This window comes from Ailuropoda melanoleuca, chromosome 16 (genome assembly GCF_002007445.2).
Source record: "Ailuropoda melanoleuca isolate Jingjing chromosome 16, ASM200744v2, whole genome shotgun sequence".
Lineage (NCBI taxonomy): Eukaryota > Metazoa > Chordata > Mammalia > Carnivora > Ursidae > Ailuropoda > Ailuropoda melanoleuca.
Genome location: NC_048233.1, coordinates 76,188,891 through 76,201,718, shown reverse-complemented (window position 1 = coordinate 76,201,718; position 12,828 = coordinate 76,188,891). Strand labels below are relative to the sequence as shown.

The following is a 12,828-nucleotide window of genomic DNA, read 5'->3' as shown; positions in this document are numbered from 1 at the left end:
TCCCACTCAGATGTTTATGCACAGAGCAGGAATCATACATGAGCTTGTTTCACCCCAATGGCAAAAATGGCACTATTACTAGGCAAATAATCCCTGTGAAATTAGATTGGAGAGTAAATGCTGTATGTTTCTATAATTGCTTCTGATTTCAGGTATCAGAGAATTCCTCTTGGAGGATTGGTAAGGACAACTTTAGATTTCAGATTTTCAAAAAAGAATAGCTGCATATTTATTTCCAAATCATGGAAGGTAACAGAGCAAGAGGTATATACAATGTAAACATCAGATTTTTCTCAAAAACACTGAAGTTTTTAAGTCTTTACAATGGAAGAAAGAAAAGGAAATTAACATTTTCAAAGCTCTGAGTAGAAATGGAAAACATGTGAGAGATACCCTCATAAAGACATCGTCAGAGTGCTAACCCACCAACAGTGCAGTGACACCCACACGGGCAGTGACTTTAATTCTGACTCTAACCGGCAGACCCAAGGAAGAGACTCTGAAAGGTAAGTATGAGCTCTTCTCAAACAGCAAGTAACTGCAGCTTTGAGATTTTGTGGGTCAGAAAATATACGCGGGGATGCATGCAGAAGCCTAAGACAGAGTGGCCCCCCGCAAACAACTTCTGTGAACATTTTTCAAATCTTCACAATAAATCTGCCCTACCTTATGGTTTCTCATTATACCTTTCCTGTCACAGAACTCCTCATCCTGTGGATTCTGACAAATAACATGGCTCTCACCAGCCTTTCCCAGCATCCTTTGCTTGCACTTTTCCTCCATTGGTATCCGTCACCGGAGGAGTCAAGCAGGGTCTCTCCTGCTAGTTCCCTCACTGAGCCATCACAAGCTGCTAGATTTGGAAGGAAGCTCATAGGTTCCTCCTCCCACAGAAGGGAAATCTGGACCCAGCACCACATGGCTGCTCGCGCAGAGCCTGGACTAGACCCGCTTCACTCTCCTCTCACCCACCGGCTCCTCCCCTGCTGCCCACCCATGGCCAGCTGCCAGTACAGGAGCGGAGGGCAAAGAGAGAGGAGATTCCTACTTGTAACACAGGCAAAGCAAAGCTAGACCAAGATCTAAAAAATATACCAGAGGAAAAGGAACAGTAATGTGGTCCAGCTCAGTTCTCCACTTTCCTGAGGTGTAATTTCTGTGCCAACAGCCTGAGGACAGCTCAGAAGCCCTGGTGGGAAGAGGATGTTTCCAGAGTCAGCCAAACTGGGCTGTCAGGGAAAGAAGCCTGTGCATCCAGACATGTCTTGGTAATTGGAGATCCTGATTCCAGCACTTTGTCAGCAAGGGTTATATAATTCTCGAGCAGTTTCACATGCCCCAGTCACATCTCTCCAACATGATAGAGAATGTAAGCTTTGAAGGTTTTTGAAGTGTCTCTTATGACCTGTGTCACACCTTCTTCAGAGTTGGGAACTCAGACGTTAAAATGAGTCTTTTATTTGATCCCTGAATCCCCCATCTGCTACTACATCTATTTCAAAAGGAAGTTATCACTGGGGGTGTCTTGTTAACAGCACAGAAGCTAAAGGATATGTAGGGATATTGAGTATATTATAAAAAATGTTTTTTTAAATAATTCCAAAGCATGCCTCATAGAGACGAAGTGAATGAACCTACCTTGAATTATTGTTTACTGCCTTGATTCTTAACTTTATCTTCTGAATCTTTCATAGTCAAAGACTGATTCACTTCAATAAGTCACCCCAGGAAAACATATTTGTTTCACTAACAATCTCTACAGATAAACTGATCAGAGAAATAAAAGGAGTTTGTTAACACTCATTGACCTAAAACTTGGAAATCTGGATTCAAGATGGTCCTCAGCGAGATACAGGCTTCTGTATAGCCTAATCTCCATCCAGGCTCAAATGGGACTAATGCCCTCACTGCTACAAGAGAAGGCCAGATGTGAGAATATTTCAGGTCCCTTGAATTTTTCAAAAGAATTTCTCAAAAATGCATGAGTCAGTAGTTAATTAGAAGCTAGCCTTCCAGACTGGCCATGCTACTAGTAGCTCTGGTGACAATCACTATAACTTCTGCTCTCAGCCAAGATACAGAGTTACTTCCTCACCCTGTCATTTAAGTGGGCAGGAAAGACTTTAACAGGGCGATGTCTAACATCTGCCACATCAGCTGAAAGAGTGAGCAAATCTAAGAAAGTCCACCCTTATATGGAAGAGTGTGGAAGCCAGAGTAACACCAGAAAGGCGCCCATGTATATGTGAAAGACTCTGCCTGATGGTCTGCCCACCCACGGTAAGGACTCAGTGAATGAATGGACTCAGGATCTATTCCACACATAAATGTGCCACTGAATTCTGATCTTCCTCTGTGGACTCGCCAAGTACCATCAACGCTGCCACCTCCGTGTGCCTCCAGCACTTCCTAACCTCCTCACTAAAACGTTACAGGGGAATGGAACAGGGCCAGTAACCCTAAAACCCATCAGAATGAGGTTTGAGGAAAATATTTGCTGGACTGTAAAGCTGGGAGCATTTAAGGTGTAGGAGACGTAGACTTTGATCAGAGAATTGAATTCCCTGAACTTTTTAACATCTCCTGTCTGGGGACTCTCTGAGAAGAGCAAAAGTCAACTTCCCAATTGCTTCCTTCAGAGGTTAAGGAACATATCTCTAATTAGTCCAATTACGAGGTTGGTACTTCTACTTGCCCCACATGATTCGCCCCTCTTGGCTTGGCCCCTAGAGGTTTCCCTCTGCATTCTCAAGCAAGTGGCAGAGAAGAACTCAGTATGGCAACACCCCTCTGTCCCCACCACAGACTTCCTCAAGAGGCTCTTGGTGGCCTATTTTGACCTCATCCCTCGTTGGACCAATGATGCCAGTCAGTTCCAGGGAGACTTGAACCCAGTGGGCCTGGACCACTTCACACACATACTCCAACAGGTCACCTGATCAGAGAATGTTTGACACGAAAAGACCTTCCAGATCACCTTCTCCATATTATTTACTTCAAAGGTGAGAAAACAGCCAAAAAGGAAAAATTATTGTGCAGAGTTACCGCATGCACTGGCAGCATGGCTGACCCAGCTCCTTCCTGACTCCTAGCACAAGGGTCTTCCAGCTGCTCATTCTTAAAGTTCTAAGTCTTTTACCACAAATTGTCCGCACATGGCTTTCATGTGCAAGGGTTTCAGGAAGACTAGAGCTCCCTAACTGCTTGACATACTCTCTTAGAAACAACACATCACCCTTCTGTTGGGCAGTATTGTGTCTTTCAACCTTTCTAACATCTCACAGATAGAGTTAACAGTCTACTATAATAGCTATGAAAGCAATTCAAAAGATTAAATAAACGAGGCTCAGAAAGCTTAGGAGAATGATTCAAACCCATGCAACTAATAAACTGTCCATCTTGGTTAAATGACTAGCTGTAACATTTCCTGCCCAAACAGGTGCCCCATTAGGAAACAAAGAGCCCAGTGGGAAACCAGAGTAGGAAATGCCCCCCATGTGCTTCTGCTCTGTGTAGTACTGCTGCTTCATCATAGTTCCATCTCTTGGGGCAAACAAATTATGAATCTATGGTATACATGAGGTCTCTTCCTCCTAACCATAATCCATCTGAAACACTATAAATTTTTTTAAAGCTCCAGGAATTATCACTACATTAAGAAACCTATGTTAATTACTTCTGCATATACATCAGTAACACCCTAATTCATTAGTTTCTTAATAAATGACACTGGCTTCTGTCGTAGGCTCAGCCTTTCTCAACTTCTCACTAAGAAAATTCTGGAGAAGAAAATAATGTTGAAAATTCTCAATATCTTTGACAGCTGGCTTACAGTCAGAACCTGGGAAGGCTTCTAAGAGTAACAAAGGTTGGAGGAATGGAATGGAGAAACACAAATAGTGACCCATGCATGCATTTCTGCTGGCCTGTAGGACACAGAGAGAGAGCACTTCTTTCCTTCCTTACATCACACCTCCCTACTGCACACCACATGTGTGCACATGAACACACACACAAACACACACACACCGTGTGCTTAGAAAGGTAATAAAAATAACATTTGGTTTATTTTAATTTTTCCAGCTTTATTGAACTGTGGTTGACAAGTAAAAATTGTATGCATTCAAGGTGTACAACTTGATGTTCTGATATATGTATACATTGTGAAATGATTATCATAGTCAAGCTAACCAAACAGAAACTCTGCAGTTGTGGACTACAATGAATGAAAAGAAAAAAAAATGCAATAGAGAACATTGGCATCAGAATTGATCAATCAGAAGAAAGAACTACAAGACAGGACTTTTGAATTTATGCAGTCAAAGAACACAGAAAAAATGTAAAATGTAAAAGAGTGTAGAAAGCCTGGGTGAACAATGGGGTATCATTAAAAGAAAGTCTAGAACTACTGCAGAAGGTAAAGAGAGGGAAAAGACACAGAAAGCCTATTTAAAGAAAGAATGGCTGCATATTTCGCAGATATGGGAAGATATTTGGACATCCAAGTTCATGAAGCTAATAGGTCACCCAAAATTTCAATACAAAATGATCTTCTCCAAGACTATTATTATGGAACGATTTAAAAGCAAAGACAGAGAGAATTTTAACAACAGCAAGAGAAAAAAGAATCCTCTCACATAAGAGACTTCCAAGGCTATCACTGGCTCTCTCAGAAGAGACCTTCCAGGGCAGGGGAGAGTAGAAAGGTATATTCAAAGTGCTAAAGGAAAAAAACTGCCAATCAAAAATACTTGATCCAGCAAAGTCATCCTTTGAAATGAAGGCAAAATACAGACCTTCTCAAACAAACAGATGCTGGTAGATTTCATCACCACTAAACTGGGCTTAGAAGAAATTCTAAAAGGAGTTCTTCGAGCTGAAATGAAAGGATGATAATTAGTAATGTAAAAACATATGAAAATGCACAACACACTGGTAATGATAAGGATGGGTCAAATTCTGAATACCCCAATACTGTAATGTGGTGCCATATTAACCATTTAACTCTAGTATAGGGTTAAAGTGACAAGTCCACAGCTAACCTCATACTCAATGGCCAAAAGCTAAAAGCTTTTCCTCTAAGATTGGGAACAAGAAAAGGATGCCCACTCTCACCACTCCTAGTTAACATAGTACTGGAAGTCCTAGCCAGAATACATGGGCAAGAAAAAGAAATAAAATGCATCAGGATTCAAAAGAAAGAAGTAACTTGTCTCTGTCTGCAGATTACTTGATCTTATACATAGAAACCTCTAAAGACACCACCAAAAAATTGTCAGAACTAATCAACAAATTCAGTAAGGACATGAAATCAACATACAGAAATCAGCTGTGTTACAATACATGAAGAACAATTGAAATAGAAATAAATCCTATTCATAATAGATCAAAAACAACAAAGTATGTAGGAATAAATTAACCAAGGAACTGAAAGATCTGTATACTGAAAACTATAAGACTTTAATGAAAGAAACTAGAGAAGGACACCTGGATGACTCAGGCAGTTAAGCATGTGCCTTCGGCTCAGGTCATGGTCCCTGGGTCCTGGGATGGAGCCTCACATCAGGCTACTTGCTCAGCAGGGAGTCTGCTTCTCCCTCGCCTGCCACTCCCCCTGCTTGTGTTCATGCTCTCTCTCTTTCTGACAAATAAATAAAATCTTAAAAAAAGAAAGAAAGAAAGAAAGAAAGAAAGAAAGAAAGAAAGAAAGAAAGAAAGAAAGAAACTGGAAAAGACTCAAATAAATGGAAGGATAGTCAATATTCATGGATAGAAATAAATATTGCAAAATGTCCATATTACACAAAGCCATCCATATTCAAGGAAGTCTCCATCAAAACTGCAATGATATTTTTCACAGAAATAGAAAAAAATCCTAAAACTCATATGGAACCAGAAACAACTCCAAATGACAAAAACATCCTGAGAAAGAAGAACAAATATGAAGGTGTCACACCTCGTAATTTTAAACTATATTACAAAACTACAGTAATCGAAACATCATAGTACTAGCATAAAAACAGACACATACACCAATAGAACAGAATAGAGGACCCAGAAATAAATTTTTGCATGCACAATCCACTAATAGTTGATAAAAATGCCAAGAATACACAATGGAGAAAGGATAGTTTTCAATAAATGGCGATAGGAAAACTGGATAATCACATGCAGAAGAATGAAATTGGACCCCCATCTTATACTATTGACTATGAATCATTGAACACTACATCAAAAATTAATGATGTACTCTATGCTGGCTAACTGAACATAATAATAAAAAAATTAAAAATTAAAAAAGAACTGCCCTATGATACAGCAATCCCACTTCTGTGTGTATATCCAAGAAAATTAAATCAGTATCTCAAAGATATATCTGCATTCCCATATTCACATGGTATTATTCACAATAACCAAGATGGAAACAACTAAATATCCATCTACAGATGAATGAATAAAGAAAATCAGATATGTATACCATGGAATATGAATTAGCCATGAAGAAGGAAACTGTGCCTTTTACAACTTCACAGATGGACTTGAGGGTATTATGCTGAGTGAAATAAATCAGAGAAAGACAAATACTGTATGATCTCACTTATATGTCAAAGCTAAAATGCCAAACTCATAAATGCAGGGTAAAGTGTTGGTTATCAGGGGCCAGGGTTGGGGAAAATGGAGAGATGTCAGTCAAAGGGTACAAACTTCAGTTATAAGATGAATAAATTGCGGTGAAATCGTGTACAGCATGGTGACTATAGCTAATAAGGCTGTATTACATACTTAAAAGTTGCTAAGAGACTAGGTCTTAAATGTTCTCTCCATAAAACAGGTAATTATGTGAAGTGATAAAAGTGTAAACTAACCTTATTATAGTAATCATTTTGCAATATGCATGTGTATTGTATCATCACGCTGTATACCTTAAACTTATGCAAGTTGTACATCAATTATATCTCAAATAGCTGGAAATTAAAATAACACAGTTTTAAAATATTCTTTTAACTTTAAAACTCTACTGGAGAACACAAAAGAAGACATCCACAAATGGAAAGACAAAGCATGGTTTTGGATGGGAAGACTCACATCATTAAGGTCGTGATTCTTTCTAAATACATGGATGCATGTAATATGATCTCAATCAAAATAATAAGTTCTTGTGGGGATATAGAGCAGGAAGAGAAGTAAAACTAAATCTAAATTTCATATGGAGAGATAGTATCCAGCAGAATTTTGAAAAAGAAGAGCAATGAGAAGGAACTAGCCTTTAAGATATGAAAACGCTTGTAAAGCTTCCATAAGAAACAGTGTGGTCCTGGCTATTCTAGAAGCCATAAAGGAATATAATGATACTTAACTACACAGAAAGCATACTTCTGTACATCAGAACACACACATAATAAACAAAGTCAAAAAAACAAATGACAAATGGGAGGGGATCTACAATTCATATCAGAAAGGACAAATCTTTATAACTAGTCCTTGGAACATAATAAAAATAACTACAATCTAAATATAGGAAAATGATAGGAACAGTTTACAGAAAATACAAACGGCTTTTAAATATATAAAAGCTGTCCAACCTCAGAAATAAGAGCAATGTAAATTAAAATTTTTGGACCTACCATTTTTTCAACTTTTACAGTGATAAATTTAACAAAAATATTTTATAGGAAAGACAAAATTGTTGGTGAGAGTACAAATAGGTACACATGCTATGAAGGGCAATCCGATATTATCTATCCAATTACAAACACCCACAGTTGAACAAGCGGTTTTGTTTCTGGAAATATATCCTAGTTTGGTTGCTCATATTTAAATAAAGGTTAGTTACTGCAACACTATTTGAACACAGCCCAAATACTGATCAGTAGACTACTTACATAAATGATGGCACATCCAATTACTGAATACCACAAAACTTTCTGAATAAGACTCAAAGCTAACTAAATATAAAATATTCCTATATACATAAACTCACACACACACACAACACAGAGTAAATGAAATGGTAAGCTATCTAACTTGCAAAATATTTTAATGTTATATCTTAAAATATTTTCTGATTTACACAAAAGTTGCAATAATAACACAAAGAATTATTGTATACCCATAATCCAAATTCCCCAAATGTTAATATTTTGCCACATTTTCCTTATCACTCATTCTCTCAATAGGTAGGTAGGCAAACAGAACTTTTTCTGAAATGTTTCGAAGTTGATGACCTAATAATGCTCACTTCCCCAATCCAAGGACATTCTCTGCCATAAACACACTACAATTATCAGAATCAGGAAATAACTCTGATACAAGCCTATCATCTCATCTGTACAACTTGTGCTCACTAATGACCTTCATCTAGTACAGAATCCAGTCAAGGATCACAGGTTGCATGTAACTATCTATATCTGTATCTGGAATCACAGGTTGCATGTAACTATCTATATCTGTATCTGGAATCCTCAATTCTTCAATCTCTTATTCATACTTTTGAAGAATGCAGGCTATTGATTTTGCAGAATGTTTTTCAATTGGGGTTTGCCTTTGTCATGGTTAGATCCAGATTATGTATTTTGGGTAAGAAAACCATAGTATTTTTATTATGTGCCTCTCCAGTCTCAATACTAATGATGTTTACTTAAGTAATTATTTAGGCGACCATCTTCCAGTTTTCTCTACTGTAGACTTACATTTTGTCTTTTGCATTTAGTAACTATCTTGTGGGGGGATACTTTGAAACGATGTAAAATCTCATTTCCCATCAAGAAAACATTTAATGATAGCATTCAATTTGTCAAGAGTGGTTTCACAAGGAAGGTTATTACAATCTTTCTAAGAATCAATTTAACACTATACATCAAAAGTCATTATACCTTTTAACACGCCAAATTTACTATAGCAAGTGAGTCTAACAGAATTTCAGAATTCCGTTCAAGAATACTGCCACAGTGGGGCTCCTGGGTGGCTCAGTTGGTCAAGCATGCGACTCTTGATTTCAGCTCTGGTCATGGTCTCAGGGTCCTGGGATCAAGCCCTGCATCAGGATCCATGCTCAGAGCAGAGTCTGCTTGAGATTCTCTCTCTCTCTCTCTCTCTCTCTCTCTCTCCCCTTCCTATGCTACTCCACCTTGCTCTCTCTCTCTCAAATACATAAATCTTAAAAAAAAATACTTCCACAGTGTTATTTATAGCAGTAAAAAATTAGAAACAATTTAAACATCTAATAGAAAATNCTTCCTATGCTCCTCCACCTTGCTCTCTCTCTCTCAAATACATAAATCTTTAAAAAAAATACTTCCACAGTGTTATTTATAGCAGTAAAAAATTAGAAACAATTTAAACATCTAATAGAAAATAGCTAATCAAGTTACATTACAACCATAAGAGGAATTCTCCTATAAGCGAGTAGAATACAGTATTTGAAGATCAGACTATTAGAATTACTCTAGAAATAACAAACCCTGTGAACTTTCCTTCATCGCATTCTGCCCCTTCAGTTTGGACTCAGCATCACTCTAAACCCACGGATCAATACCAAAACTCGGCCCCTACTTCTCATCTAGCCTCATTGTCCTGATCCACAGTTTCTTCAACGCCTTCTTCACTTCGGCNTTTCTTCAATGCCTTTCTTCACTTCGGCATTTCTCAAGGAGTAGATGACAGGGTTGAGCAGTGGGGTGATCACTGTGTAGAACACAGCCACTGTCTTGTCTATAGACAAGGTGGTAGAAGGCCTCAGATAGATGAAGATGCATGGCCCAAAGAATAAGGTAACCATGGTGATATGGGACCCACAAGTGGAAAGGGCCTTGCTGCGCCCCTCAGAGCTTCGAGTCCTCAGATGGAGTAAAATGACCACATAGGAGGCTAAGATGATCACAAAACTGATCACAGACAAGGTTCCCCCATTGGCAACAATCAGCAGACCAATAAGCAAGGTGTCAGAGCAGGCAAGTTTGAGCAGGGGAAGCAGGTCGCAGAAATAGTGGTCAATCACATTGGGGCCACAGAAGGGCAAGTGGAAGATCAGAAGGATTTGGGCAAAGGAATGCACAAAGCCCCCCACACATGCTATTCCCACCAGGACAGCACATACCTGCCGGTTCATGATAGTGGTATAGCTGAGGGGCCTACAGATGGCCACGTAGCGGTCATAGGCCATCACAGTGAGCAGGAAGATCTCAGTGCCCCCAAAGAAGTGCATAAAGAAAAGCTGTGTCATGCAGCCCCACAGAGAAATAGCTTTCCTTTCAGCCAGCAAATCCGAGATGAGTTTGGGGGCTATAGTAGAGGAGTAGCAGATCTCCACAAAGGACAGGTAGCTCAGGAAGAAGTACATGGGGGAACCAAGACTTCCGCTGCTCATGACAGTGAGCACGATGAGGAAATTCCCCAGCACAACTGCTATGTACAAAAGCAGAAATAGCACAAAGAAAACTTTCTGCACCTCCCGATTGGGAGAAAGTCCCAGAAAAATGAATTCAGTCACATTAGCCATGAAGTCACCACAGGAGGCAATACTTTGCGTGGGGTGATCTGAAATGATACAAAAGACTCCTTCATCACGTGCATGAATTACATAATAATCCCTTGAAAATCTGAGAAGTTTGTGAGCTGGGTATCGAAAGATGAGTAGAAGTTAGTTAGTTAAGTACAGAAGGGAAAATCATTCCAAAAAGGAAGAAGAGCATACAAAGCCATGAAAATCCACCCATGTGTGGCTGGAGTTAAAGGTGGAAGAGCAAAGGTAAAACTAAAGGCAGAGTTTAAGACCAGTTCCTGAAGGTCAGTTATGCACATGGGGGCTTATCCTGCAGAAAATGGGGACTCATCAGGAATGTTAGTCAACTGGAAAATGAAGTCACTTTGTCTGTGGAGGTTGGACTAGTGGGAGCAGATCAACAGGGCAGCACCTATTAGGAGATGAATGCCTCCACGGACAATGGTGGCAGCAAGGAGAGTGGTGCTGTCTCCTTGTTAAAGGTCTCTCTATGGCCTTTGAATGCTTTTAGTTGTCTTTTGCCTGCAGCTTCTCTCCCTCCCACTTCCTTTTGTTCCCTGTCCAACCTTGGTTTGCAGAACCATTCTCACCTCTCCCCTTACCCTTCAGACTCTTCAGAAAAGAGGGTTCTTGACACAGCATTCATGCTCATTTTTGCTTCTCCTAATTCCCTCCTTCTACATTTGGTCACTTTGTGACCTCATCTCTTTCCAAGGTTCCAGTTCGAACCATACACCATTCTTCTCTTTACTAGTACCTCCTATTGTATGTCCCTCAGTGGCAGAAGCACAAACACCCTCTGCTCAGACTGCTCACTTATACTCTGACACAACCTCTCCACTCCCAGCTTTCCAACACCTTGGGGCATCACCAAGATTGTGCACTGACTGATTTGCATATTGTCCTTGTTGAAGCTGGACTTCACCCAAGGTGGCTGAGGTCTGTATGTATCAATACAGCCCCTCCTACAGTGAGGTTCCTGGGTTCTGAGAGTAGGAGTGACATGACATCCACTCATGCCACAAAGCTTTCTTCCTGTAGCATCTGGGGTAGGCTCAGCTGATGAAGGACCACCATGAGCCAGAAGGGAAGCAGCAATAGAGCTTATGTCTTCAGAGACAAAGACAGCGGAGACCAGCACCAAACTCTCAGCTCAGCTGGGGAATTTTACTGAGAGGCCATTCATGGAAGAAAGCACTGCTAGCAGTCCAGACTCCTGAGTTTACATCAAGTTTCTTCAGGTGGTAGCTATGTGGTATCTAAAAAGTTCTTTAACTTCTCAGAGAGTCAATGACCAAACTGTACCATGGAGATACTGCCTGCCTTCCAGGTAGAGCCCACTCCCAGCTTGTCCCAGAACTTAAGTTCCCATCCTCTATGCTGCCTTTAATTCTTCTCAGATAGGAAATCCACCTTCTAAATCCATAAACCCTTAGTCAGTGTCCCTCTTCTCACAGAACATTTTCCAATCCCAGCACTTTCCCCACTAAGTTGTAATTGTTTTTGTGACCATCTGCCCCCCACTAGATTTTGAATTTCCTGGAAACAGAGATTATAGCTTGCTCATCACTCCATCTCCAGTGCTAACTGAAGCACTGCCAAGAAATAGCATTCAGTGAATGTAGATAGAATGCACAGGGCGGGAAGGGGGGTCACCTGGCTGACTCAGTACAGCATGCAACTCTTGATCTTGGGGTTGGAGTTCTAGCCCTCACGTTGGGGGTAGAAATTACCGCCAAAACAACAACAACAACAACAACTAGAACGAACTGTGGGTACAGAGGGTACAGATATTCCCTAGCCTTTTTAGCACAGTACACTGTAGGTGGTCAGTAAATATTGAAAGAACAAAGATCCCCAAGAACCAAGACCATAGCTTCTCCATCCCTGAATCCCAGTACTTAGCACTTCAGCCAGCTTGTGTCAGGCAAAGACCAGAACTATGTGAGAACAATTGTAAAATGCCATGCACTTCATGGTAACATCCCCTTTGCTTTCAAAGTGGAATTATAGGTGCTCCTGGGTGCCTCAGTTGCTTAATCATCTGCCTTCAGCTCAGGTCATGATCCCAGGGTCCTGGGATCGAGCCCTATATCAGCCTCCCTACTCTGAGGAGAGAGTGCTTCTCTTTCTCCCTCTGCCCCTCCACCCGCTTGTGCTCTCTCTCGCTCGCTCTCTCTCTCTCTCTCAAATAGATAAAATATAAAATAAAATAAAAACAAAGTGGAATTACAATCATGACGTGTAAAGAAGTGCACACTCAGAAACAAAAACTCACCCCATGTTTCTGTGGCTCTGCTATTCTCACCACAGTTCTTTCTTTTGTA

At 40.2% G+C, this 12,828-nt stretch overlaps 1 protein-coding gene across 1 annotated transcript; it reads right to left on the bottom strand.

The window, feature by feature from the left end:
* Positions 1-9,548: 9,548 nt before the first annotated feature.
* LOC100475363 (olfactory receptor 4X2) lies at positions 9,549-10,498 on the bottom strand. The gene is made up of 2 exons (XM_034646236.1): positions 9,635-10,498; positions 9,549-9,599 (listed from the first exon to the last, which is right to left on the bottom strand). Exons 1-2 carry the CDS (start codon positions 10,496-10,498, stop codon positions 9,549-9,551), a joined length of 915 nt encoding a protein of 304 aa, XP_034502127.1.
* Positions 10,499-12,828: the final 2,330 nt, after the last annotated feature.

Coding starts and splice junctions, on each gene's coding strand:
- LOC100475363 (XM_034646236.1), bottom strand. CDS start 10,498: ATGGCTAATGTGACTGAATTCATTTTTCTGGGACTTTCTCCCAATCGG. Junction 9,600..9,634: donor ACTCCTTGAGAAATGCCGAA/GTGAAGAAAGGC, acceptor GCCGAAGTGAAG/AAGGCGTTGAAGAAACTGTG.